At 42.5% G+C, this 26,680-nt stretch overlaps 1 protein-coding gene across 3 annotated transcripts in view; it reads left to right on the top strand.

Moving 5' to 3' along the window:
- LOC143766148 (uncharacterized) overlaps window positions 1-24,490 on the top strand; it is an 82,078-nt gene extending 57,588 nt beyond the window's left edge. For all 3 annotated transcript variants that reach the window (XM_077253611.1, XM_077253609.1, XM_077253610.1), the window contains exon 11: window positions 17,381-24,490. In XM_077253611.1, coding sequence (XP_077109726.1) covers window positions 17,381-18,900 — 1,520 coding nt within the window. In that variant the 3' untranslated portion in view covers window positions 18,901-24,490. The remainder of the gene's footprint in view (window positions 1-17,380) is intronic.
- Window positions 24,491-26,680: the final 2,190 nt, after the last annotated feature.

Below are 26,680 nucleotides of genomic sequence, written 5' to 3' on the forward strand. Positions count from 1 at the left end.
AGATAATTCTCTTCTCGACCCTCTTCAATCTGGTTTCCGCTCTTTACACTCTACTGAAACTGCCCTCACTAAAGTCTCTAATGACCTACTAACAGCTAAATCTAATGGTCACTATTCCATGCTAATTCTCTTGGATCTCTCCGCAGCATTCGACACTGTGGATCATCAGCTCCTCCTCACTATGCTCCGCTCCATCGGCCTCAAGGACACCGTTCTCTCTTGGTTCTCCTCCTATCTCTCTGGCCGATCCTTCACTGTTTGTTTTGCTGGTTCCTCCTCCTCTCACCTTCCCCTTACTGTTGGGGTTCCTCAAGGATCAGTCCTAGGCCCCCTCCTCTTCTCTTTGTATACTGCCCCTATTGGACAAACAATCAGTAGATTTGGTTTCCAGTACCATCTCTATGCTGACGACACCCAATTATATACCTCTTCTCCTGTTATCACGCCGACCTTTTTAGAAAACACCAGTGATTGTCTTACCGCTGTCTCTAACATCATGTCCTCCCTCTATCTGAAACTGAACCTGTCAAAAACTGAACTCCTCGTGTTCTCTCCCTCTACAAACCTACCTTTGCCCGACATTGCCATCTCTGTGTGCGGTTCCACCATTACTCCAAAGCAACATGCCCGCTGCCTTGGAGTCATCCTTGATTCCGAGCTTTCATTCACCCCCCACATCCGATCACTGGCTCGCTCTTCTTATCTGCATCTCAAAAACATTTCCAGAATTCGCCCTTTTCTTACTTTCGACTCTGCAAAAACTCTTACTGTCTCACTTATTCATTCTCGTCTGGACTATTGTAACTCTCTAATTGGCCTACCTTTTACCAGACTCTCCCCGCTCCAATCTGTCCTGAATGCTGCTGCCAGGATCATATTCCTCGCCAACCGTTACACCGATGCCTCTACCTTGTGCCAGTCATTACACTGGCTACCCATCCAATCCAGAATCCAGTACAAAACTACTACCCTCATCCACAAAGCACTCCATGGCTCAGCACCACCCTACATCTCCTCTCTGGTCTCAGTCTACCAACCTACCCGTGCCCTCCGCTCTGCTAATGACCTCAGGTTAGCATCCTCAATAATCAGAACCTCCCACTCCCGTCTCCAAGACTTTACACGTGCGGCGCCGATTCTTTGGAATGCACTACCTAGGTTAATACAATTAATCCCCAATCCCCACAGTTTTAAGCGTGCACTAAAAACTCATTTGTTCAGATTGGCCTACCGCCTCAACGCATTAACCTAATTATCCCTGTGTGGCCTATTAATAAAAAACAACAACATAATCACGTTCCTAAATCATGTTCTCATACACTTTATGCAGTTAATAGCCTCTGTGTCTGTACTGTTACATACTTAGGCAGTTAACTGGTTCATGCAGCTTTACATGAACACCCGAGCCTTACACTATGGCTGGTCCAAATAACTAAAGCAATTGTTACCATCCACCTCTTGTGTCTCCCCTTTTCCTCATAGATTGTAAGCTTGCGAGCAGCAGGGCCCTCATTCCTCCTGGTATCTGTTTTGAACTGTGATTTCTGTTATGCTGTAATGTCTGTTGTCTGTATAAGTCCCCTCTATAAGTTGTAAAGCGCTGCGGAATATGTTGGCGCTATATAAATAAAATTATTATTATTTATTTATTATAAAAGCATTGTTTGAATCTCTTTTAATATTTTCATTGGGAATATGGCTGGGAGATTGCGGAACAAATACAGTATTTGTGAGAGACTGAACATTTTCACCGACGCAATCCTGCCCAGCCATGATAGTTCGTGTTTCTTCATGCGTAACATGTCAGTTTGGATTTTCTTCCTTAGAGACTCATAATTCAATGATAACATTTTATCTGCTCAGAGTGTCAGCCGAATACCTAAATACTCAATATTGTCATTTTCCCATTTAAAAGGGTATTTATTCTCAAAGTTTTTTGGGTGTTTTATGAATGGGGTTAGGTTTAATACCTGGCATTTAGACACGTTTAGTTTATAATATGATATTTTAGTATATGATTCGATTATTTGCATTGCTGCCGGTAATGACTCGGTCGGGTTTGTAAACTCTAGAATGATGTCGTCCGCAAATAAACCTATTTTGTGTTCTGTTTTATTCACCTGAATTCCTGATATCATCGAGTGTGATCTAATTTTCTCCGCTAGAGGCTCAATCGCCAAAGCGAATATAAGAGGTGATAAGCGGAAACCCATGTCTCGTCCAGTTAATATGACATCATTCCAGAGACAGAAACTGACGCTGATGGGTGAGAATAGAGCAGAGTGAATGCTTTAACAATATTATCCGTAAATCCGAATCTGGTTAGAAGCTCAAGCAGGTATCCCCAATGCACCCGATCGAACGCGTCCAGGGATAGGAGCGGAGAAGGCATCCGGTCCCTCTCCGCCTCATGGACGAGGTCAATCATTCGTCTGGTGCCTTCCAATGTCTGTCTAGATTTGATAAATCCAACCAGGGAAGGGATCACATCGTAGATTCTATTTGCTAAGATTTTGGAGTACAGCTTGTGGTCAGTATTTAGAAGTGATATTAGCTTGAAATTACTTGGGTGGTCGGGCGTTTTTCCTGGCTTGGGGGGATTATATAGGCGCTTGTAACATTTCTTCTCCTTTTTTGCCCGTTTCAAATATATTTTGGAAAACTAATAATAGATGTGGGGACAATATTTGGTTGAATAACTTCAAGTATTCATTAGTTAAACCATCCTGTCCTGGGGATTTATTATTTTTTGTTGTTTGAATGGTTTGTTGGATTTCTTTTTGGCTTATAGGTTGATTTATTGCCATCAATTTATCATCTGGGATTTGGGGTAAGGATATGCTATTCAGGAAATTATTAATTATCTCAGCGTTGGGTTGTGGGATAAGGTTATCGGTCTTGAGATTATAGAGTGAGGAGTAATATCTTGCGAAAGTATTAGCAATTTCTTTAGGGTTGTGTATTTTGTTCTTGTGATCATCTTGTATGTGGACTATTTTTTTGCTTTGTTAATCTCGCTTTAATTTTATTGGCAAGTATTTTACTCGCTTTATTCCCCTGCCAATAGTATTTTGCTTTATTCCTCCTCAAATTACGCTCCTATTTATATTGGAATAGCTGATATAGTTTGTATCTTGCATTTTGTAGTTTTCTATATACCGTGGGTGAGGGGCTATGTTTATGGATGTTTTTCAGTGTTGCTATATTTTTATTAAGCTCTTCTATTTATTGCATTCTTAATTTTTTGTGTTGCGCTGCTATCTGTATTAGCCGCCCTCTTATATAGGCCTTATGGACGCACCACACTGTGGTCGGGGATATGTTGGGGGTACTATTGATATTAAAAAATTCCTGGAGAAGGTCGTTTAGTTGGGATATTATCTGAGGCTATTAAGAAGGTATTAATTCTCCACGGGGAATAAGTTAAATTATTATACGTCTCTTTAATTTGGCATGTTACAGGAGCGTGGTCCGACCAGGTTATGTTCCCAATTTTTTCTGATTGTATATTTTGCAGGAGCCATTTATCCACTACTATTAGATCTATTCTTGAATATACTTTATGTGGGTGGGAGTAATATGTATAATCCCGTTCAGAAGCATGAAGGACCCTCCACGTGTCATACAATTCTTCTGACATAAGACACTGGGACAATGCATGGGATTGGGACTTTTTTTTGAACACCAAGATTTGTCTATATTAGGGATCGGGATGATGTTAAAATCTCCACAGATTACCAGGGATCCTTGTTTTATTTTGGATAATATGGTTTTAAGGTCTTTAATAAAAGTGATTTCACCTGAATTGGGTGCATATATAGATGCAATTGTACACATCTTACTATTGATATTACGTATCAATATTACATATCTGCCTTCATCATCCAGAACGCTATAGTGTCTTTTATTGCAATCGCTACCCCACTCTTCTTTTTTGCCGCATATGACACATAGATATGGGGGTAATTTTTATGTTGTAATCTATGTGTATCTTCACGATTTAAATGAGTTTCTTGGACACATAGTATATCTGCTTTGAGCGCCTGGGCTTTCCATAATAACGATCTCTTGAAACGGCTATTTAGACCTTTCGCATTAATGCTAGATATTTGAAATACCATCGGTTACAAAAAAGAAAAAAAAATTCAATCAGTCACCAAATGCAGGATAATAATAATGGAATCAAAGGGGTTAAAGTAATTAACCACAACTGCAACAAGTACAACTTGTACAACTCAGAGTCCGGTTCTAAGTGAACCAACTGGATAATCGTTCCTATCTAGTATTAAAGAGGGGAGAGAATAGAAAAAACGAAAGCGTTATTCTCATGTCCCTTAAACTTGCCAGCAAGGCAAAAAAAAAAAATAGCAGTATGTTGTCCTGGCATAGGCACATAGGGGATACATATAGTTACAGAGTACTTGCGTGAGAATCAGGTCCATTCTTTGTTCAGCGTCGGGGGTCTTTTGTTTAGTGGGGAGCTGGTGTCTTTATCCACTGACGTCAGGGACCATTCCTGGAGCAGGGTCATGGCCTCTCTGGGAGAACGAGGACATGTGAAACTCCATTTTTCGACACGATGAGCTTTACTGGATATCCCCACTTGTAGACAATATTGTTTTCCCGCAGAATCTTGGTTGTGGATGAGAATTCCCGCCTCCTGTTCAGGGTTGTCGCAGAACACTAGGATGTTCTGGAATCTTTCTGGAAGTTCTTGCTTTGCTGTCACTGCCTTGGTCACTGCCTCCTTGAAGTGGTAGAAGTGCAGCCTGGCTATCACGTCTCCCTGTGCGGAGCCAGGAGCAGACTTTGGTTTGGGGATCCAATGTGCCCTGTCAATCAGCAGGTCTCTCTGTTCTGCTGACGGCACTAGAATTGTAAAAAAGTCCATTAGAAACTCCTTTTAATGTATCCACTGACACGCTCTCAGGGATTCCTCTGAAACGTAGGTTATTGCGCCTGGATCGATCTTCTGAGGCTATGTGCACACGTTGCGGATTTACTCGCGGATCCGCAGGGTTTCTGACGCTGCGGATCCACAGCAGTTTTCCATGTGGTGTACAGTACCATGTAAACCTATGGAAAACCAAATCCGCTGTGCACATGCTGTGGAAAAAAACCACGCGGAAATGCAGCAGTGTTTTTTCCGCAGCATGTTAATTCTTTGTGTGGATCTGCAGCGTTTCTGCACCCATTGACTTGCATTGAGTAGGGGTCATCAGCAGCAAAACCGCAGATGTAAAAAAGATCAGCGGTTTTGCTGCGGATGTGGGTGCGAGAAACGCTGCGGCCCAGAAAGAGGGAAGTGTGTGGGCGGAATGTCGGCGGTTACTGTGTGCGTGTATTTGTGTGGGCGGAGTCTGCGTGTCTGTGTGCGGGGTATGCCGGGGCTGTGCGCGGGGTCGGCAGGGCTGTGCGGGGAGGGTGTCTTTGTGTGCGTGTGTGTCTGTGCAGGCATCGTCCGATGCGACTACAAGTCCCATCCGGCTATGCCTGCTACAGTGACAGTGCTTGACACATTAGCCAATGATGGGACAGTAGTAGTCCCATCATCCAGCTAATGTCTTAAATGTAAAATAAAAAAAAAAAAAACACATACCCATATATACAGTACAGACAGTACATACAACATACAGTACATACTGCATACAACATACAGTACATATAGTACATACAACATACAGTACATGCAATATACAGTGTATACAGAACATACAGTACATACAACATATAGTATATACAGTACATACAACATACAGTACATACAGAACGTAAAACATAGTTCATACAACATACAGTACATACAACATATAACATATAACATACAGTACATACAACATACAGTACATACAGAACGTAAAACATAGTTCATACAACATACAGAACATTCAACTTACAACATATAACATACAGTACATACAACATACAGAACATTCAACTTACAACATATAACATACAGTACATACAACATACAGTACATACAGAACATAACATATACAATTTATACAACATACAGTACATACAACATAGAGTACATACTCCATAGAGTACATACAGTGCATACAACATACAGTACATACTGCATACAACATACAGTCAGAACATGCAGCATACAACATACAGTACATACAGCACACACATAGACATACAGTACATACAACAGAGTACATACTCACCAATCACCTTGATCCTGAAGCCATTGATCACCTGTAAAAAATATTAAAATAATAAACAAACAATATAAAAATCCAATCAATACGAGTGTCCCGCGACGATCTCCCATGGAGAGCTGCCACATCAGCTGATGCGACCGTTCTCCAGGGGCTCCGGGATATAATGACGGAAGGTATCCTTCCGCACTGTATCCATCTGCCGCTGTAAGTACAGTATAGTTTATACTGTCACTTGCAGCACTGCTGTGTGGGAAAATTTCAACACAGCATTGCCATAAAGTGAGAGCCTGAACTAAGGTAACCTCAGTGATGCACTGCAGGAGCCATTTTCTCCTGTCAGTGTGTCACTGAAGGTCTATAGAGCAGTGACATCACCCGATGTCACTGTTCTATAGGGGAGATTGTCGTGGGACACTCGTTATTAATAGGACTGCGTCGGACAGGGAATATACGGTTGGTTTATTATTTTTAATTTTTTGCAGGCGATTGAGTATGGTAAGTATGGTGAAATTAAGAATCTTAAAATACTTCTTTCTGGCTGTGTATATTTTTTATAACCCTTTCGTACTATTGGATTAATAATGGATATGTGTCTTATTGACGCCTCTCCATTATTAACCGAGCTTAATGTCACCTTACAATACAAAGGTGACATTAACCCCTTATTACCCCATATCCCACCGCTACACGGGAGTGGGAAGAGAGGGGCTAAGTGCCAGAATTGGCGCATCTTACATTTGCGCCATTTCTGGAGTGGCTGCTTGCTGGTATTTGTAGCCAGGGGGGCCAACATCCATGGCCCCTCTCTCGGCTATGAATATCAGCCTGCAGCTGTCTGCATAGCCTTTCTGGCTATAAAATATAGGGGGACCCCACGTCATTTTTTTTGGGGTCCCCCGATTTTAATAGCCAATAAAGGCTATTCAGACAGCTGCGGGCTGATATTCATAACCTGGGAAGTTCCATGGGTATTACCCCATTCCCAGGCTACAAATATAAGGCTCACGGCCGTCGGCTTTCCCCCTCTGGCGTAGAAAATTGCGCGGGAGCCCAAGACATTTTTTTGCCCTTTTTTAAATCAAAATTAAACATATTGTTCGTTAATAAGCATCGGCCTTGCTATTATATATCTACGGATATATCTATAGCTGGATATCTATTGATATATCTATGGATGGATATCTCTGGATATATCTATGGATATATGTATAGAGATAGATATATCTATAGATCTATCTATAGATCTATTTATAGATAGACGGATATATCTATAGATACATAGATATATCTATCCATATATCTATACATCTATCCATAGATATATCTATCCATAGATATATCTATTCATAGGTATATCTATCCATAGATATATCTATCCATAGATATATGAATAGATATATCTATGAATCTATAGATCTATCTCATTGCTTCTATCTATCTATCTATCTATCTATCTATCTATCTATCTATCTATCTATCTATCTATCTCATTCCTTCTATCTATAGATAGAAGGAATGCGATAGGTAGATAGATAGAAGGAATGAGATAGATCTATACGTAGATCGATAGATATTATCTATAGATCTATCTGTCTATCCCATATCTATCTATCTATATCTATCTATCTAATTCCTTGTATCTATCTATTATCTATCTATCTGTGTGTAATGGATTGTGGGTTGGACAAATGTAAAAGAGGAGGTTGGACAAGAAATGGCATCACAAATCTTTTTTTTTTTTGTTCAATAAGAGATCTTTATTAAGCTTTCAAAAACGCATACAAATCCGCATTAAAAAACCGCATCAAAACCGCGCAAAGAAACACATCAAAAACGCACCTGCGTTTTCTGCCCAGAGTGCAGAAAAATCCGCAGGTAAATCTGCAATGTGTGCATGTAGTCTAAAGGTACCGTCACACTAAGCGACGCTGCAGCGATACAGACAACGATGCCGATCGCTGCAGCGTCGCTGTTTGGTCGCTGGAGAGCTGTCACACAGACCGCTCTCCAGCGACCAACGATGCCGAGGTCCCCGGGTAACCAGGGTAAACATCGGGTTGCTAAGCGCAGGGCCGCGCTTAGTAACCCGATGTTTACCCTGGCTACCAGTGTAAAATGTAAAAAAACAAACAGTACATACTCACCTTCGCGTCCCCCGGCGTCCGCTTCCCGCACTGACTGAGCGCCGGCCCTAACAGCAGAGCGGTGACGTCACCGCTGTGCTGTACTTTCACTTTGCGGCCGGCCGGAGCTCACAGTCCGTGCAGGAAGCGGACGGCGAGGGACGTGGGACAGACATCAGAGGGTGAGTATGTACTGTTTGTTTTTTTTCATTTTACACTGGTAACCAGGGTAAACGTCGGGTTACTAAGCGCGGCCCTGCGCTTAGTAACCCGATATTTACCCTGGTTACCATTGTAAAACATTGCTGGCATCGTTCGTTGCTTTTGCTGTCAAACACAACGATACACAACGATACACAGCGATCTGACGACCAAATAAAGTTCTGGACTTTAATCAACGACCAGCGATATCACAGCAGGATCCTGATCGCTGCTGCGTGTCAAACACAACGATATCGCTATCCAGGACGCTGCAACGTCACGGATCGCTAGCGATATTGTTTAGTGTGAGGCCATGATTTCTTCGTTTGCTTCATTATGCGCGTCTACTATATGGTTGTGCGCCGTGGTATATCTCTCTAGTTTCCCTTCTATGTGTGAGGTTCTGTCGCCAATCTGCGTAATTTCTTTATGTAGCGCAGTGAAAGCCATTGTGATATCCGTATGATTGGCTTGTTTCAAGTCTCCCAGCAGGGATCTGAGTGTGGGAATTGGAATCTTTGATAAGAGAGATTGAGGGGATGGTCCCGGCTGTGTTTGGTAGTTGTAAGGGTATGTGCACACGTTGCGGATTTCTTGCAGAAATGTCCTGAAGAAAACCGGAAATTTTCTGCAAGAAATCCGCATTTTTTTTTTTTGCGTTTTTTTCCGTTTTTTTAGCATTCTGCAAGCGTAATTAGCTTGCAGAATGCTAAAGTTTTCCAAGCGATCTGTAGCATCGCTTGGAAAACTGACTGACAGGTTGGTCACACTTGTCAAACATAGCGTTTGACAAGTGTGACCAACTTTTTACTATAGATGCTGCTTATGCAGCATCTATAGTAAAAGATAGAATGTTTAAAAATAATTAAAAAATAAAAAAAATGCTTATACTCACCCAGACGATCTCCTCAGCGGCGTCCGTTCCTCTTCCTATAGCTGGTCTGTGCGCACAGGACCTTCCGTGACGTCACGGTCACGTGAGCGGTCACATGACCGCTCACGACCAATCACAGGACAGTGACTTCATCGGCAGGTCTTTCACCGCGGCGCACACCAGCTACAGGAACCGAAGCGACAGCATGCAGTGGAGGCGGGAAGACATCGAGGGTGAGTATAGGACTATTTTTTATTTTAATTCTTATTTTTTGACCACTTATATGGTGCCCAGTGCGTGGAGGAGAGTCTCCTCTCCTCCACCCTGGGTACCAACCGCACATAATCTGCTTACTTCCCGCATCGTGGGCACATCCCCGTGCGGGAAGTAAGCAGATCAATGGACCCCTAGGTGTGCGGAATCCCCTGCAATTCCGCATTTTAATGAACATGTTGCTTTTTTTTCCGCGATGCGATTTTTTCGCGGAAAAAAAGGCTACATTTGCACAAAAAATGCGGAATACACTTAAAATAATAGGAGGCATATGTAAGCGTTTTTTTCGCGTTTTTATCACGTTTTTATAGTGAAAAAACGCGAAAAAAACGCGAAAAATACTTAACGTGTGCACATGGCCTTAATCTTCAGGCTCTGGACTTTCAGCATTCGTAGCAGGGGGGAGGAGCAGGGACTGCAGTGGGGGGGAATATGTCTGTGTGGTCAGGGAGCTTCGTGGTCAGGGAGCTTGTAGCTTTGTTGGGAGTGTGGGGCTGATGGAGTGTTTCAGTGTGCAGCTCTGACCTTTGCAGCACACTGCTGTTACACCTGCTGCTGCCGGCGACCGCGTGGTGAGACCTGCGGCCGCCATCTTGGATCCGGCTACCCGACGCTTCAAAGACCGGGACCCTGCTCAGCGTCTGCCCCCTCCTTCTCCCTCGTGTCATTTCTGCTGCGCTCCGTTTTCCCGCACCGCCTCCCTTATCTCCCGATCTGACCTCCTCCGGTCACTCCACTGTGCTTAGGGCCACTTATGATAGCTGACGGTTAGGGAGCTCGAGCCTCGCACGTCCGCTCAGCTCCACATCCGGTCACGCCCCCGGCGTTGTTTTTTGGAGGGGGCAGTCCATCCTGTCACTGACATTACTAATTATAAAAATCTGTTAAACCTCAAATCCACTAAACGTCTTAATCCTAGACAAGCTTGATGGTCTCTATTTTTACCAGGTTTATGTTTAATGTCACTTACCGTCCTGAAATTAAGAAAGTCAAACTTGATGCTTTATCTCAGAGCTTCCATGGGGTGGTAGTCGGAAGACTCTTCCAATTTAACAAGAAGGAGTGGTCGTCTCCGCCGTGGGTTCTGAGCTGGAGGGAGAGGTATTGAAGGATCAGAGGGATGCTCCTGCTTACTCCTCAGGGAAATTGTACTATTGCATCTGCACCTCAAAGTTTTAGGGGCACGCTATAGCTCAGCTCTGGTTGGTCGTCCAAGTAGTAAAGCAACCTTGGCCTCCTTTCTCAACGTTTTTCGAGGCCAAGGTTGCATTGGGATATAGTTGACTTTGTGTCTTCGTGTTTTGTCTGTGTGCATTCAAAGACCCTACATACTTGTCTCTCTAGGGCTCTTCTACAATTTACCATGCCTTGTCCACAAACCCCAGTGCAAAAATAGACATGGGGAAATGAAGAGATTGATTTGAATAAAAATTAACTTTTATTAGTAATTTAAAACTAAATGCATGAATGCTAAAACAGCAGAGTGCCTTACCTAGGAGACGGCCCAGACCATAAATAGATCACAATCAATTATGGAAATAAGTATACCAGAAATAGGATCTATACAATTCTAAAAGGCGTCACAAGATAATAAGTATGATTGGAAAATAAGTATGACTGGAAACAATATAGCTCAAAATGGTAACTGAGATAATCAGTTTATTAGTGCAAATAGAAAATGCCTAGTGCTTTATCAATTTTAATGCCCTGAATCCAATATATTGCTGTAATACCCTAGTGGTTAGCCTAAGTAGTAATAGGTATACATGCCTAGTACACTGTGTTCCAAATTATTATGCAAATAATATTTCCTCATATTTTCTCTAAATTACCTATCTGAATTGCAGTCATTGTTATTTTCCAGTCATCTACTATTCTAGTATAATTGCAATGTTTTGGAACAAACTGCCTATGAAAACAGTGTCTTTAAAAAAAAAAAATAAACACTCAAAATGCGTGTTCCAAATTATTATGCACAGCAGAGTTTTCAACCTTTTTTTTTATTTTGAACAAAAAAATGGTCAATTATGAAGTTATAAGCATTATCAGCTTATTACAGAATGAAATCAAACAGTTTTCAAGTGAAAACTTTATTCTAGGTGATGTTACATTTGCACGTAGGACCCCTTGTTCAAAAGAAGGTTCTGAACTCTCTCGTCCATTGAATTTGTCAGTTTTTGGATGGTTTCTGCTTCAATTGTTTTGCATGTGGACAGAATACCCTCCCAGAGCTGTTTCTTAGATATGAACTGCCTCCCGCCATCATAGACACTCCTTTTGATGATGCTCCAGAGGTTCTCAATGGGGTTGAGGTCAGGGGAAGATGGTGGCCACACCATAAGTTTGTCCTCTTTTATGCCCATAGCAGCCAGAGATGCAGATGTGTTTTGTGCAGCATGAGACTGTGCATTATCATGCATGAAAATGATCTTGCTGCGGAAAGCACGGTTCTTCCTCTTGAACCATGGCAGGAAGTGTTGTTTTAGAAACTCCACATAGATTATGGAGTTCATCTTTACCCCTTCAGGGATCATAAAGGGGCCGACAATCTCTCTCCCCATGATTCCAGCCCAAAACATTACTCCACCTCCTCCTTGTTGGCGCCTTAGCCGTGTTTTCATGGGGTGTCCATCCTCCACTCCATCCATCTGGACCTTCGAGCGTTGCACGGCACTCATCGGTGAACAAAACAGTTTGGAAGTCAGTCTTCATGTATCGTTTGGCCCACTGGAGCCGTTTCTGCTTGTTGCACTGGATAGAGATGGTCGACAGGATGGCTTATGCACAGCTGCAAACCTCTGAAGGACCCTGCATCTTGTTGTTCTGCTGACGTTGGAGGCACCAGCAGCTTCAAAAACGTGTCTGCTGCTATGTCAAGGCATTTTTGCAGCTGCTCTTTTAACCTTACGCATTTGCCTGTTGGAAAGAGTCCTCAATTTTTCCTTATCAGCACGCACACGTGTGTGCTGGGAATCAGCTACATACTTCTTGATTGTGCGATGATCACGATGAAGTGTCTTGGCAATGTTGATTGTAGTCATGCCTTGACCTAAATACTCCACAATTTGTTGCTTCTCAGCAGCAGACACATCCTTTTTCTTTCCCATTTTGGCAAAAAATGTAGGCTGCTTAATAATGTGGAACAGCCTTCTTAAAGGGAACCTATCACCCCGTTTTTTTCGGTATGAGATAAAAATACTGTTAAATAGGGCCTGAGCTGTGCATTACAATAGTGTAGTTTGTGGACCCCGATTCCCCACCTATGCTGCCGAAATACGTTACCAAAGTAGTCGTTTTCGCCTGTCAATCAGGCTGGTCAGGTCGGATGGGCGTGGTTTCTTCCCCCAGATATTGCGTAGTTTTCCGTTGGTGGCGTAGTGGTGTGCGCATGTCCAAGGTCCCGAATCCTGCACAGGGGTGTGAAAATAGCAGCGATGTCCGTTATTCCATTGGTGATCGGTGGGCGCGGCCATCTTGCTTTGGCCGCGCGTTCGCAGAAGCGGCGCTCTGCTGGCCGCGGCTTCAGGAAAATGGCCGCGGGATGCCGCGCGTGCGCAGATGGATATCGCGGCGGCCATTTTCCTGAAGCCGCGGCCAGCAGAGCGCCGCTTCTGCGCACGCGCGGCCAAAGCAAGATGGCCGCGCCCACCGATCACCAATGGAATAACGGACATCGCTGCTATTTTCACACCCCTGTGCAGGATTCGGGACCTTGGACATGCGACCTTCTGGGGGAAGAAACCACGCCCATCCGACCTGACCAGCCTGATTGACAGGCGAAAACGACTACTTTGGTAACGTATTTCGGCAGCATAGGTGGGGAATCGGGGTCCACAAACTACACTATTGTAATGCACAGCTCAGGCCCTATTTAACAGTATTTTTATCTCATACCGAAAAAAACGGGGTGATAGGTTCCCTTTAAGTAGTCTTGCCTTTATTTGGACACACCTGCCAAACTAATTTGCACAGGTATCTGCAATTGCTTTCAGTGATAAATAAAGAGCCCTGACACACATCACGATCAATGAGTTTAAATGACAAACAAACAAATTCTAACCTTATCACTCCTAAACTCTATGTGCATAATAATTTGGAACACAGTGTATATCAGTAACTCACAGTATGTATAATAAGATAGAAATAGCAGGTAGGTCACGTTACGTTTAAACAAATGTAAATAGTAAATTAAAGTAACCCCATCTGTAAGAAAATGACCATCAGTGAAAGGGGAATGAAGTAACATTTAAACCATTTCTATTGCACAATTCCTGCAACAAAATGAGCAAACAGATATACCTAGAAAGGTCTGGAACACCTTGACGCACCTTTTGCCACTGGTTTCTACCTGGCAATGCCCCCAGGAAGAAGCCAGTGGCGAAACGCACGTCGGGGAGAGGAGACGGTGTTGCAGACCTTCCTAGGTATATCTGTTCTTTTTGTTGCGGGCATTGTGAATTAGAAATGGTTTAAAGGTTATTTGATCACGTGACGGCGGTCACCGGTGGGCGGATTTCCAGCGTGATTGACGGAAGCACATGTTAAATGTCGCTGTCAGATGTTGAGAGCAGCATTTAACGGGTTAATAGCCGTGGGTGGATCGCGATTCCGGGCACATGTCAGCTGTTCAAAACAGCTGACGTGATGGGAAAGATATGGGCTCACCGCCGGTGCCCACGTCAAAGGTAGGGAGTCTGACATTGGCGTACATTTACGCCCGATGTCAGAAAGGGGTTAAAATGGCACACTTCATTGCTTTACCTGCTCTTCCTAATGCGAAGACCCTGGCTTAGGTGTTTGTCACTGAGATCGTGAAGCTTCACGGTGTTCCCACTGATGTGGTGTCAGATCGGGGACCCAACTTGTATCTAAATTCTAAAGTGCATTTTGTTGTCGTCCTGTGGATGCATCTATCCTTTTTTTCTGCATTCCATCCTCAAACTAACAGTCAGACTGAAAGTTTAAACCAGATTTTGGAGACATACCTTAGGTGTTTTGTATCAGATAATCAGGGGGATTGGCAATCTTTTTTTACCATTAGCTGAGTTTGCCTTGAACAATCATTGCAGTGAGTCCAATGGTAAGTCGCCATTTTTAGGTGCATATGGCTTCCATTCGCAGTTCTGTACCTTCAGTACAGAGGGGACTTCAGATGTTCCAGGAGAGGAATGATTTTCTTCTCTTATCTTTATGGCAAGGTGTTAAAAACAACTTTAAAATCTTGGGGGACAGACACAAATGCATGACGGATAAGAAACGGTTGTCAGGTTCGGACCTGGGAGTGAATGATTTGATATGGCTGTCTACCAGACATATTAAACTGAAAATTCCCTATTAGAAATTAGGTTTTATTATTATTTATTAGATTTATTGGTCCTTACAAGGTGGTCGCCGTAATTAATCCTGTGGCGGTGGAGCTGTCGCCATTGCTGCTGCCACCGGTTATTGTTGATGGTTATTTGGAGTTCAACGTGGTAAGAATTGTGAATTCCTATGTGGTACACCGATCTTTACAATATTTGTTGCACTAGAAGGGGTATGGTGCTGAAGAGAGAATGTGGGTACCAGTATCTGAGGTTAATGACAGTAAACTAATTTGGTCCTTACATGTAGCCCATCCGGATAAACCTGGTACCAAGGGACCAGTGGTCCCTCGTAAAAGAGGGGGTTTTGACATACCCCTGGAAAACCTGGAGTTAGACGGTTACGTTGGGTAATGAATTGAAGGTCTTCTTTAGAGATGGTGTGATTCATGTCCTATTTTAAATGGATTTCCTTCCTTCAGTGCTGAGAGGGTTAAGGATTCTTTACATTCTGGCTGAGACCATACAGCCTGGTTGTTCTTAACTGCAACTACTTACCATTTACGCTATCTATATATACTGGCTCTGGGCATGTAGTCCTTGCCGGTGAAAGATTTGTCTTCCTGTGCTAAAGCTGAGTAGTTGGAGTGGAGTTGCAGTAGTAGTGATCTGTACTTTTCTGTTGTACTTGAGTTTATCTCGTGATCCCTATTCCTATTTAGTTTATTCTTCCCTATCCCTATCCTCCTCCCTATTGTTGGTGAGTGCTTTTGTAGGATAGTGGTTTTATATTACCGTATATGCTCGAGTATAAGCTGAGAATTTCAGCCCTTTTAGGCTGAAATTGCCCCTCTCTACTTATACTCGAGTCATACCCAGGGGTCGGCAGGGGAGGGGGAGCGGCAGCTGTGTAATAATACTCACCTGCTCCTGGCACGGTGTCCCTGATTCTCTGGCACTGGCAGCTTCTTCCTGTAGTGAGCGGTCACATGGTACCGCTCATTACAGTAATGAATATGGAACCGAATCCACTCCCATAGGGGTGGAGCCGCATATTCATCACTGTAATGAGCGGTATCATGTGACCGCTTAATACAGGAAGAAGCTGCCGGCGCCGGAGAACCAGAGACACCGTGCCAGGAGCAGGTGAGTATAACGCAGTGTGCGATATTCACCTGCTCCCCGTTCCACGACGCTCAGGTCAGAGGGCGCGATAACGCGATTAGTGTGCCTGAACAGTCAGTGCAGAGGACGGGGAAGACACAGCGGCCTCGACGGTGGAACGCGGAGCAGGTGAATATAGCAAGTGCCGGGGGCCTAAGAGGTGAGTATGTCATTTTTTTTATTTTTTTTTTATCGCAGTAACAGCATATGGGGAAATATCTGTATGGAGCATCTTATGTGGCCATGTGCAGCATTATATGGGACAAATATCTGTATGGAGCATCTTATGGGGCCATGTGCAGCATTATATGGGCAAATATCTGTATGAGGCCATGTGCAGCATTATATGGGGCAAATATCTGTATGGAGCATCTTATGGGGCCATGTGCAGCATTATATGGGGCAAATATCTGTATGGAGCCATGTGCAGCATTATATGGGGCAAATATCTGTATGGGACCATGTGCAGCATTATATGAGGCAAATATCTGTATGGGGCCATGTGCAGCATTATATGGGGCAAATATCTGTATGGAGCATCTTATTGGGGCCATGTGCAGCATTATATGGGGCAAATATCTGTATGGGGCCATGTGCAGCATTATATGGGGCAAATATCTGTATGGAGCATCTTATGGGGCCATAATCAGCATTTGTGCAGCATTATATGGGGCATATTTTAATATGGATCATCTTATGGGGCCATCATGAACTGTATGGAGCATTATATGGGGCTCCTGATTCAATATGGTTATTCAAAAGCACTTAACCCACTGGTGTCTCAATTAATTTTACTTTTATTGGTATCTATTTTTATTTTTGAAATTTACCAGTAGCTGCTGCATTTTCCACCCTAGGCTTATACTCGAGTCATTAAGTTTTCCCAGTTTTTTGTGGCAAAATTAGGGGTCTCGGCTAATACTCGGATCGGCTTATACTCGAGTATATACGGTATTCCTATTTTGTATTTGTGTCTTGCTTATTTTACATTTCTATATCATGCCTCATAGGTGTGGGGGAGGGGACAGATCAGGGTTTAACAGGAGCATAGTAAGGTTGGAGACCCGGGCCTCTCTACCTTCAAGAATACCCTTGGGATGGGGTAGTTAGGTTCCCAAATCCAGGGACAGTTTGAGGCCCCTCTCCCTTGCTAAAGACCGTCACAGCATGACATTTCTTACATAACTTTCAATTTCTTTGGGTATTTTAGAAATGTTGTAAAAGTATAATTCAGCATAATTTATTCAAAATAATCTTTATTCTTGGCAGGTGACTGCACCAAGAAATCAGGGGGAGAGCTGACATTTTCGATTTTTAAATCAGATGACCTTGATATCACTCAAGATATACCTGACGTCTGTGCCACTATTCCAGAAATGCAGTCATCGTTTCACAGCAAAGATCTATCATCTGATACTTTTAAACAAGTCCTATCTTTTGATTCATCACAGACGATTAAGGAAAATAAAAGTCACAAAAGAGATGACAATAATCTAACTGCTCTTACATCAAGCAAGCCATTTTCAAGTTTAGAATTTGAAAACAGTTTTTCCCTCAAAACTTCCTTTGTTACACATCCAAAAACTAACAAAGAGGAGCAAAGATTTTCTTCAGAATGTGAGGAATATTTTAACCCAAAATTAGAGCTTGTTACAGAAAAAAGAGTTCACTCAAGGAAGAACCCATATTCATGTTCAGAGTGTGGGAAACGTTTTGCAATTAAGTCAAAACTAATTGCACATGAGAGAATTCACACAGGGGAGAAGCCATATTTATGTTCAGAATGTGGGAAAAATTTTAACCAGAAATCATCTCTTATTAGACATCAGAAAATTCACACAGGCAAAAAGCCATTTTCATGTTCAGAATGTCAGAAAAGTTTTGTAGATAAATCAACTCTTTTTAAACATGAGAAAATGCACACAATGGAGAAGAGATGTTCATGTTCAGAATGTGGTAAATGTTTTGCATATAAATCGGAACTTTTTAAACATCAGAAAATTCACACAGGAGAGAAGCCATTTTCTTGTTCAGAATGTGAGAAATGTTTTGTAGATAAATCAACTCTTAATAAGCATAAGAAAATTCACACAGGGCAGAAGCCATTTTCATGTTCAGAATGTGATAAATGTTTTGCAACTAAATCATATCTTGTTGCACATCAGAGAACTCACACAGGGGAGAAGCCATTTTCATGTTCAGAATGTGGGAAATGTTATGCATGTAAATCAGATCTTGTTACACATCAGAGAACTCACACAGGGGAGAAGCCATTTTCATGTTCAGAATGTGGTAAATGTTATGCATGTAAATCGGATCTTGTTACACATCAGAGAACTCACACAAGGGAGAAGCCATTTTCATGTTCAGAATGTGAGAAATGTTTTGCAGAAAAATCAATTCTTAATAGACATCAGAGAAGTCACACAGGAGTGAAGCCATTTTCATGTTCAGAATGTCAGAAATGTTTTGCAGATAGATCACGTCTTACTGTACATCAGAGAAGTCATACAGGAGTGAAGCCATTTTCATGTTTAGAATGTGGGAAATGTTTTGCAAATAAATCATATCTTGTTAAACATCAGAAAACTCACACAGGAGAGAAGCTATTTTCATGTTTAGAATGTGGGAAATATTTTGCAGATAGCTCATATCTTGTTACACATCAGAGAACTCACACAGTGGAGAAGCCTTTTTCATGTTCAGAATTTGAGAAAGATTTTACCAACAAATGGAGTGTTGATAAACATCTAATATCTCCCCAAGGGAAAAGCCATTATCATACCTAAAAGGTGGGAAATGTTTTTCTTGAAAATTACAATTTATTGACTGCAAAGGAAAACTCACACAGGTATAAGCCATATATTTTTGACAAACTTTGCAAGAAAACACATAACAGCGAGTCAAAGTAATGACTAAGAAATAAACTACAAAGTTATAATTTACATGTGAATTAAAAAATATGAAGTTATTCATATACATTTGTTATCTAAAAATTAAATGCAATATTCCGTTGAATATTTCACAGCTACATATTTATTCACTATATGGAGAAGAGTATTGCAACATCTCCCCTTAAACCTTCCAAAAATGCCCAATATTTCCTTCTCCCTCTTCTTCCTAACTCCCAATCTCAGCGTTCTTTATACAATGATATATACAGTACAGACCAAAAGTTTGGACACATCTTCTCATTTAAAGATGTTTCTGTATTTTCATGACTGTGAAAATTGTACATTCACACTGAAGGCATCAAAACTATGAATTAACACATGTGGAATTATATACTTAACAATAAAGTGTGAAACAACTGAAATTATGTCTTATATTCTAGGTTCTTCAAAGTAGCCACCTTTTGCTTTGATGACTACTTTGCACACTTTTGGCATTCTCTTGATGAGCTTCAAGAGGTAGTCACCGGGAATGATTTTCACTTCACAGGTGTGCCCTGTCAGGTTTAATAAGTGGCATTTCTTGCCTTATAAAAGGTGTTGGGACCATCAGTTGTGTTGTGCAGAAGTCTGGTGGATACACAGCTGATAGTGATACTGAATAGACTGTTAGAATTTGTATTATGGCAAGAAAAAAGCAGCTAAATAAAGAAAAACGAGTGGCCATCATTACTTTAACCCCTTTCTGACCTCGGACGGGATAGTACGTCTGAGGTCAGAAGCCCCTCTTTGATGCGGGCTCCGGCGGTGAGCCCGCATCAAAGCCGGGACATGTCAGCTGTTTTGAACAGCTGACATGTGCCCGCAATAGGCGCGGGCAGAATCGCGATCTGCCCGCGCCTATTAACTAATTAAATGCCGCTGTCAAATGCAGACAGCGGCATTTAACTACCGCATCCGGCCGGGCGGCCAGAAATGACGGCATCGTCGACCCCCATCACATGATCGGAGGTCGGCGATGCTTCAGTACTGTAACCATAGAGGTCCTTGAGACCTCTATGGTTACAGATCCCCGGCAGCTGTGAGCCCCACCCTGTGGTCGGCGCTCACAGCACACCTGATTTTCTGCTACATAGCAGCGAACAGCAGATCGCTGCTATGTAGCAGAGCCGATCGTGCTCTGCCTGCTTCTAGCCTCCCATAGAGGCTATTGAAGCATGGCAAAAGTAAAAAAAAAAAAAAAAGTAAAAAAAAAATGTGAAAAAATAAAAAAAATATAAAAGTTTAAATCACCCCCCTTTCGCCCCAATCAAAATAAATCAATAAAAAAAAATCAAACCTACACATATTTGGTATCGCCCGATCTATCAATTAAAAAAAAGCATTAACCTGATCGCTAAACAGCGTAGCGAGAAAAAAATTTGAAACCCCAGAATTCCGTTTTTTTGGTCGCCGCAACATTGCATCAAAATGCAATAACGGGCGATCAAAAGAACGTATCTGCACCAAAATGCTATCCTTAAAAACGCCAGCTCGGCATGCAAAAATTAAGCCCTCAACCAACCCCAGATCATGAAAAATGGAGACGCTACGAGTATCGGAAAATGGCGTAATTTTTTATTTATTTTTTTTAGCAAAGTTTGGAATTTTTTTCCACCACTTAGGTAAAAAAATAACCTAGTCATTAGGTGTCTATGAACTCGTAGTGACATGGAGAATCATAATGGCAGGTCAGCTTTAGCATTTAGTGAACCTAGCAAAATAGCCAAACAACTATGTGGGACTGCACTTTTTTTGTAATTTCACTGCACTTGGAATTTTTTCCCGTTTTCTAGTACATGACATGCTAAAACCAATGATGTCGTTCAAAAGTACAACTCGTCCCGCAAAAAAAATAAGCCCTCACATGGCTAAATTGACGGAAAAATAAAAAAGTTATGGCTCTGGGAAGGAGGGGAGTGAAAAACGAACACGGAAAAATGAAAAATCCCAAGGTCATGAAGGGGTTAAGAAATGAAGGTCAGTCAGTCCGAAAAATTGGGAAAACTATGAAAGTGTCCCCAAGTGCAGTGGCAAAAAACATCAGGCGCTACAAAGAAACTGGCTCACATGAGGACCGCCCCAGAAAAGGAAGACCAAGAGTCACTTCTGCTTCTGAGGATAAGTTTATCCGAGTCACTAGCCTCAGAAATCGCAGGTTAACAGCAGCTCAGTTTAGAGACCAGGTCAATGCCACACAGAGTTCTAGCAGCAGACACATCTCTACAACAACTGTTAAGAGGAGACTTTGTGCAGCAGGCCTTCATGGTAAAATAGCTGATAGGAAACCACTGCTAAGTACAGGCAACAAGCAGAAGAGACTAGTTTGGGCTAAAGAACACAAGGAATGGACATTAGACCAATGTAAATCTGTGCTTTGGTTTGACGAGTCCAAATTTGAGATGTTTGGTTCCAACCACTGTGTCTTTGTGCGACACAGAAAAGGTGAATGGATGGACTCTACATGCCTGGTTCCCACCGTGAAGCATGGAGGAGGAGGTGTGATGGTGTGGGGGTGCTTTGCTGGTGACACTGTTGGGGACTTATTAAAAAATGAAGGCATACTGAACCAGCATGGCTACCACAGCATCTTGCAGCATCATGCTATTCCATCCGTTTTGCATTTAATTGGACCATCATTTATTTTTCAACAGGACAATGACCCCAAACATACCTCCAGGCTGTGTAAGGGCTATTTGACCAAGAAGGAGAGTGATGGGGTGCTACGCCAGATGACCTGACCTCCACAGTCACCAGACCTGAACCCAATCAAGATGTTTGGGGTGAGCTGGACCGCAGAGTGAAGGCAAAAGGGCCAGCTAGTACTATGCATCTCTGGGAACTCCTTCAAGATTGTTGGAAGACCATTCCCGGTGACTACCTCTTGAAGCTCATCAAGAGAATGCCAAGAGTGTGCAAAGCAGTCATCAAAGCAAAAGGTGGCTACTTTGAAGAAACTAGACTATAAGACATAATTTCAGTTGTTTCACACTTTTTTGTTAAATATATAATTCCACATGTGTTAATTCATAGTTTTGATGCCTTCAGTGTGAATGTACAATTTTCATAGTCATGAAAATACAGAAAAATCTTTAAATTAGAAGGTGTGTCCAAATTTTGGTCTGTTCTGTAGATTAGACAATGTCCTCATATTTAGTAGTTTTTATTTTACTCAAACGCTTTGCATATCAACCAGATCAGTGAGTCTCTTTATACCGAGTAGAGAAGGCCAAACACGCTGGAAGCCAAGCCCGAAGTAGCCAGCCATGGGGCCCGAATTCTCTCATTTTTTGGCTCTAGCGTTTCTTTAAGAATAAATCGCTTTTTCATGCAGTCCTGTAGTAATGACTTTGTTAATCTCATTTTGTAGGAGGGTTTGTCTGAATGTATATAAATGTTATCAATTAATGTGCAGGAAACAATAAATGTCCTACCACAATTTTATCGTGTGTGTTCAGTGTCAGCTCTTCTACATTCCCTAATAAAAACACCTCAACCAAACCTGATAATTATGATTACAAATTTGTAATAACTTAACTAAAAAAAAAAAGTATTTATAATCCCGCAGCACTCCAGACCTTTAGCCTCCATACGTATTCAAACTTTGTGGAGAAAAAGAGGAGTCATATATCCCCTATGGATAATATAATTATGACAGACTGCTACTTTCCCTTAGGTACTGTATATAGATCTGACCACTTCAATGATGTTTGTCCATTGGTCATCAGTAACTGGTCCCATGTCCCTTTTCCATTTACCCACACTTACAAGGGGATAATTTTCCAAATTTTCAGATGGCGACATTTTATAAAGTCCAGAAATCATTCCAGACGTTCCCCCTGAATTTGCTATTGTGTTCAGCAACATGTCTGACTGCATTTAAAGTTTCTTAATCCTGTTTTGTGCATTACAAGTTTGTTGTGTCTGAATATAACAATAAATTCATCTGTAAGGAGATTCTATTCCTCCTGTAATTGCTGAGATGAACAGAGAGTATTATTGTACAATAGATGTCTGAGTCTTGTAATAACTGATGACGTCCAATTTTCAAACCCATCTAGATGTAGTAGTTTAGGTGGGGTCCAGTTTTCCACCCAGATGTATACAAAGTGAGGGCTTCTTTACAGAGATATGGATCAGCCAAACAGTAAGTGGTCCGGACCTAACTTCATTAAATGTTCCATTTTCCAAAGCAGATAATAAATCGTATACTAGATTTTGAAAGATGTCACCACCAACACCTATTCCTACTCCCTCTCACCAACACCTTAAATTCTGTCTTTGTGCTGTGTTTGTCCTGCATACCAGTCACATGTAGCCGTGCGGCACCTGAATGGTTCCCTTATGTTTAATTGGGTTAATGTGCCATGTCTCATATGTACTGTGTAATGTGAAATGTTTTATATCTGTCATGTCAATGTATATTGCCATTGCACTGTATTAGACATGATTAGTGCAGGGATAGAGAGAGTTAATGAAAGGGGCTGGGTTAGCAGCCTCAAAGAAGCAGGAAGCTCTGCTTCCAGCAGCAGGGCCTGGCCAGGCATGGCCGTGGCAAGTTGTGTTCCAGTTTTGTCTCCAGTTGTGTCTGGAGACAAAAGACTCCCCTGGAGGGGAGAGAAAGTGCTGTCCCCGGACTGACGGGCAGTGAAGCGGCCACAGGCCTACATAGGTGCCCCGCCGAAGGGACTTTAAGCCTCTAGATTCCGGCATATGTGCGTCCCCATCCGGATCAGAAGGAGCCCCCGTCTGGGGCATGAGTGTGTCCCCTGGCGGGACAGAAGGGACACCCCTGCTGGGGAAAAAATTTGCTTCCATGACTGTCAGGCACCGAGTGTCAGTATTCCGGGTTTTCTAAGTCACCTTGTGAATGATTTTGCCCTTTGTTAAGATGAAGTTTGCTTTTTTTGTCTGCCCTACTTCTTGTTTGTTTGTTTAAAACCCGGGTCAGGTGTCAGCCTCTTTGCTGGAGCATTCTGATTCTGTTCTCCTTCAGCTCAGCTGCTGGTTTTGAGTGTGTCTCTGGCTCTGGACATTTCCTGCATATGTAAGCTACACTCTCTATGTTATTATTAGTCTGCTGACTTGGAACTTAACCCTCGGTTCACTCCTTCTGGTAAGAACTGTGTGTTTGGAACTTTGTTTCGGGACTGTGTGTTGCTATTTAATCCTTCATTTACTCCCCCCGGTGGGAGCTGTTGGAAACAACACCAGTATAATACTTAAATGTGAACCTGTTTCTGAACTTACCCGTGTTTATGCCACATCTGGGATCAACTTGTGAACTAGTTCTGGACTTACCCGTGTTCATGCCACACCTGGGATGAACTTGTGAACTTGTTCTGGACTTCCCTGTATTTACTTCATACCTGGATTTGACTCTTTCTGTGCCGCCAGTGTTTGGATCTGCACCACGTCACCTATCACACTCACCCTGCTGAGGACTCTGCCTTAACCCCTTCCCGACATTTGACGTACTATCCCGTCGAGGTGGGGTGGGCCCGTATGACCGCCGACGGGATAGTACGTCATACGCGATCGGCCGCGCTCACGGGGGGAGCGCGGCCGATCGCGGCCGGGTGTCAGCTGCATATCGCAGCTGACATCCGGCACTATGTGCCAGGAGCGGTCACGGACCGCCCCCGGCACATTAACCCCCGGCACACCGCGATCAAACATGATCGCAGTGTACCGGCGGTATAGGGAAGCATCGCGCAGGGAGGGGGCTCCCTGCGGGCTTCCCTGAGACCCCCGGAGCAACGCGATGTGATCGCGTTGCTGCGAGGGTCTCCTACCTCCTTCCTGGCTGCAGGTCCCGGATCCAAGATGGCCGCGGCATCCGGGTCCTGCAGGGAAGGAGGTGGCTTACCGAGTGTCTGCTCAGAGCAGACACTTGTTAAGCCTGCAGCCCTGCACAGCAGATCGTCGATCTGGCAGAGTGCTGTGCACACTGCCAGATCAATGATCTGTGATGTCCCCCCCTGGGACAAAGTAAAAAAGTTAAAAAAAAAATTTTCCACATGTGTAAAAAAAAAAAAAAAAAAAATCCTAAATAAATAATAAAAAAAAAATATATATTATTCCCATAAATACATTTCTTTATCTAAATAAAAAAAACAAAACAATAAAAGTACACATATTTAGTATCGCCGCGTCCGTAACGACCCAACCTATAAAACTGCCCCACTAGTTAACCCCTTCAGTAAACACCGTAAGAAAAAAAAAAAAAAAACGAGGCAAAAAACAACGCTTTATTACCATACCGCCGAACAAAAAGTGGAATAACACGCGATCAAAAAGACTGATATAAATATCCATGGTACCGCTGAAAACGTCATCTTGTCCCGCAAAAAACAAGCCGCCATACAACATTATCAGCAAAAAAATAAAAAAGTTATAGTCCTGAGAATAAAGCGATACGAAAATAATTATTTTTTCTATATTTTAGTTTTTATCGTATAAAAGCGCCAAAACATAAAAAAATGATATAAATGAGATATCGCTGTAATCGTACTGACCCGAAGAATAAAACTGCTTTATCAATTTTACCAAACGCGGAACGGTATAAACGCCTCCCCCAAAAGAAATTCATGAATAGCTGGTTTTTGGTAATTCTGCCTCACAAAAATCGGAATAAAAAGCGATCAAAAACGGTCACGTGTCCGAAAATGTTACCAATAAAAACGTCAACTCGTCCCGCAAAAAACAAGACCTCACATGACTCTGTGGAGCAAAATGTGGAAAAATTATAGGTCTCAAAATGTGGAGACGCAAAAACTTTTTTGCTATAAAAAGCGTCGCTGGTTTCACACTTGCGTTTTTGTCTGCAGCGTTTTTTGCACAAAAAAAGCATGCGTTTTTTCCCTATATTTAACATTGAAAACGCATGCGGTTTTTTTGTACGCGTTTGGTCGCGTTTTCAAACGCATGCGTTTTTTTTCTGCATGCGTTCATTTTCAGAAATACAACCTGCAGTATTTTCTTGCGTTTTTAAGCACATGCGTTTGTTTGCGTTAAAAACGCATGCATTTAAACACACTGAAAAGCCACCCACCACCATCAAGGTGATAAAGGGATCCAAACCCTAACCCTAACTCTACCCCTAACCTCACCCCTAACCGTTTAATGAACATTTTCTGACAGTCATAGTGCCACGTATTTCAGTGCCACGTATTTCAGTGCCACGTATTTCAGTGCCACGTGTTTCAGTGCCACGTATTTCAGTGCCACGTATCACATATTTCAGTGCTACGTATCACGTATTTCAGTGCCACGTATCACGTATTTCAGTGCCACATATTTTAGTACCACGTATTTCAGTGCCACGTATTTCAGTGCCACGTATTTCAGTGCCACGTATTTCAGTGCCACGTATTTCAGTGCCACGTATCACATATTTCAGTGCCACGTATTTCAGTGCCACGTATTTCAGTGCCACGTATTTCAGTGCCACGTATTTCAGTGCCACGTATTTCAGTGCCACGTATTTCAGTGCCACGTATCACGTATTTCAGTGCCACGTATTTCAGTGCCACGTATTTCAGTGCCACGTATCACGTATTTCAGTGCCACGTATTTCAGTGCCACGTATTTCAGTGCCACGTATTTCAGTGCCACGTATTTCAGTGCCACGTATTTC

The sequence above is a fragment of the Ranitomeya variabilis genome, chromosome 4 (assembly GCF_051348905.1).
Source record: "Ranitomeya variabilis isolate aRanVar5 chromosome 4, aRanVar5.hap1, whole genome shotgun sequence".
NCBI classification, from domain to species: domain Eukaryota; kingdom Metazoa; phylum Chordata; class Amphibia; order Anura; family Dendrobatidae; genus Ranitomeya; species Ranitomeya variabilis.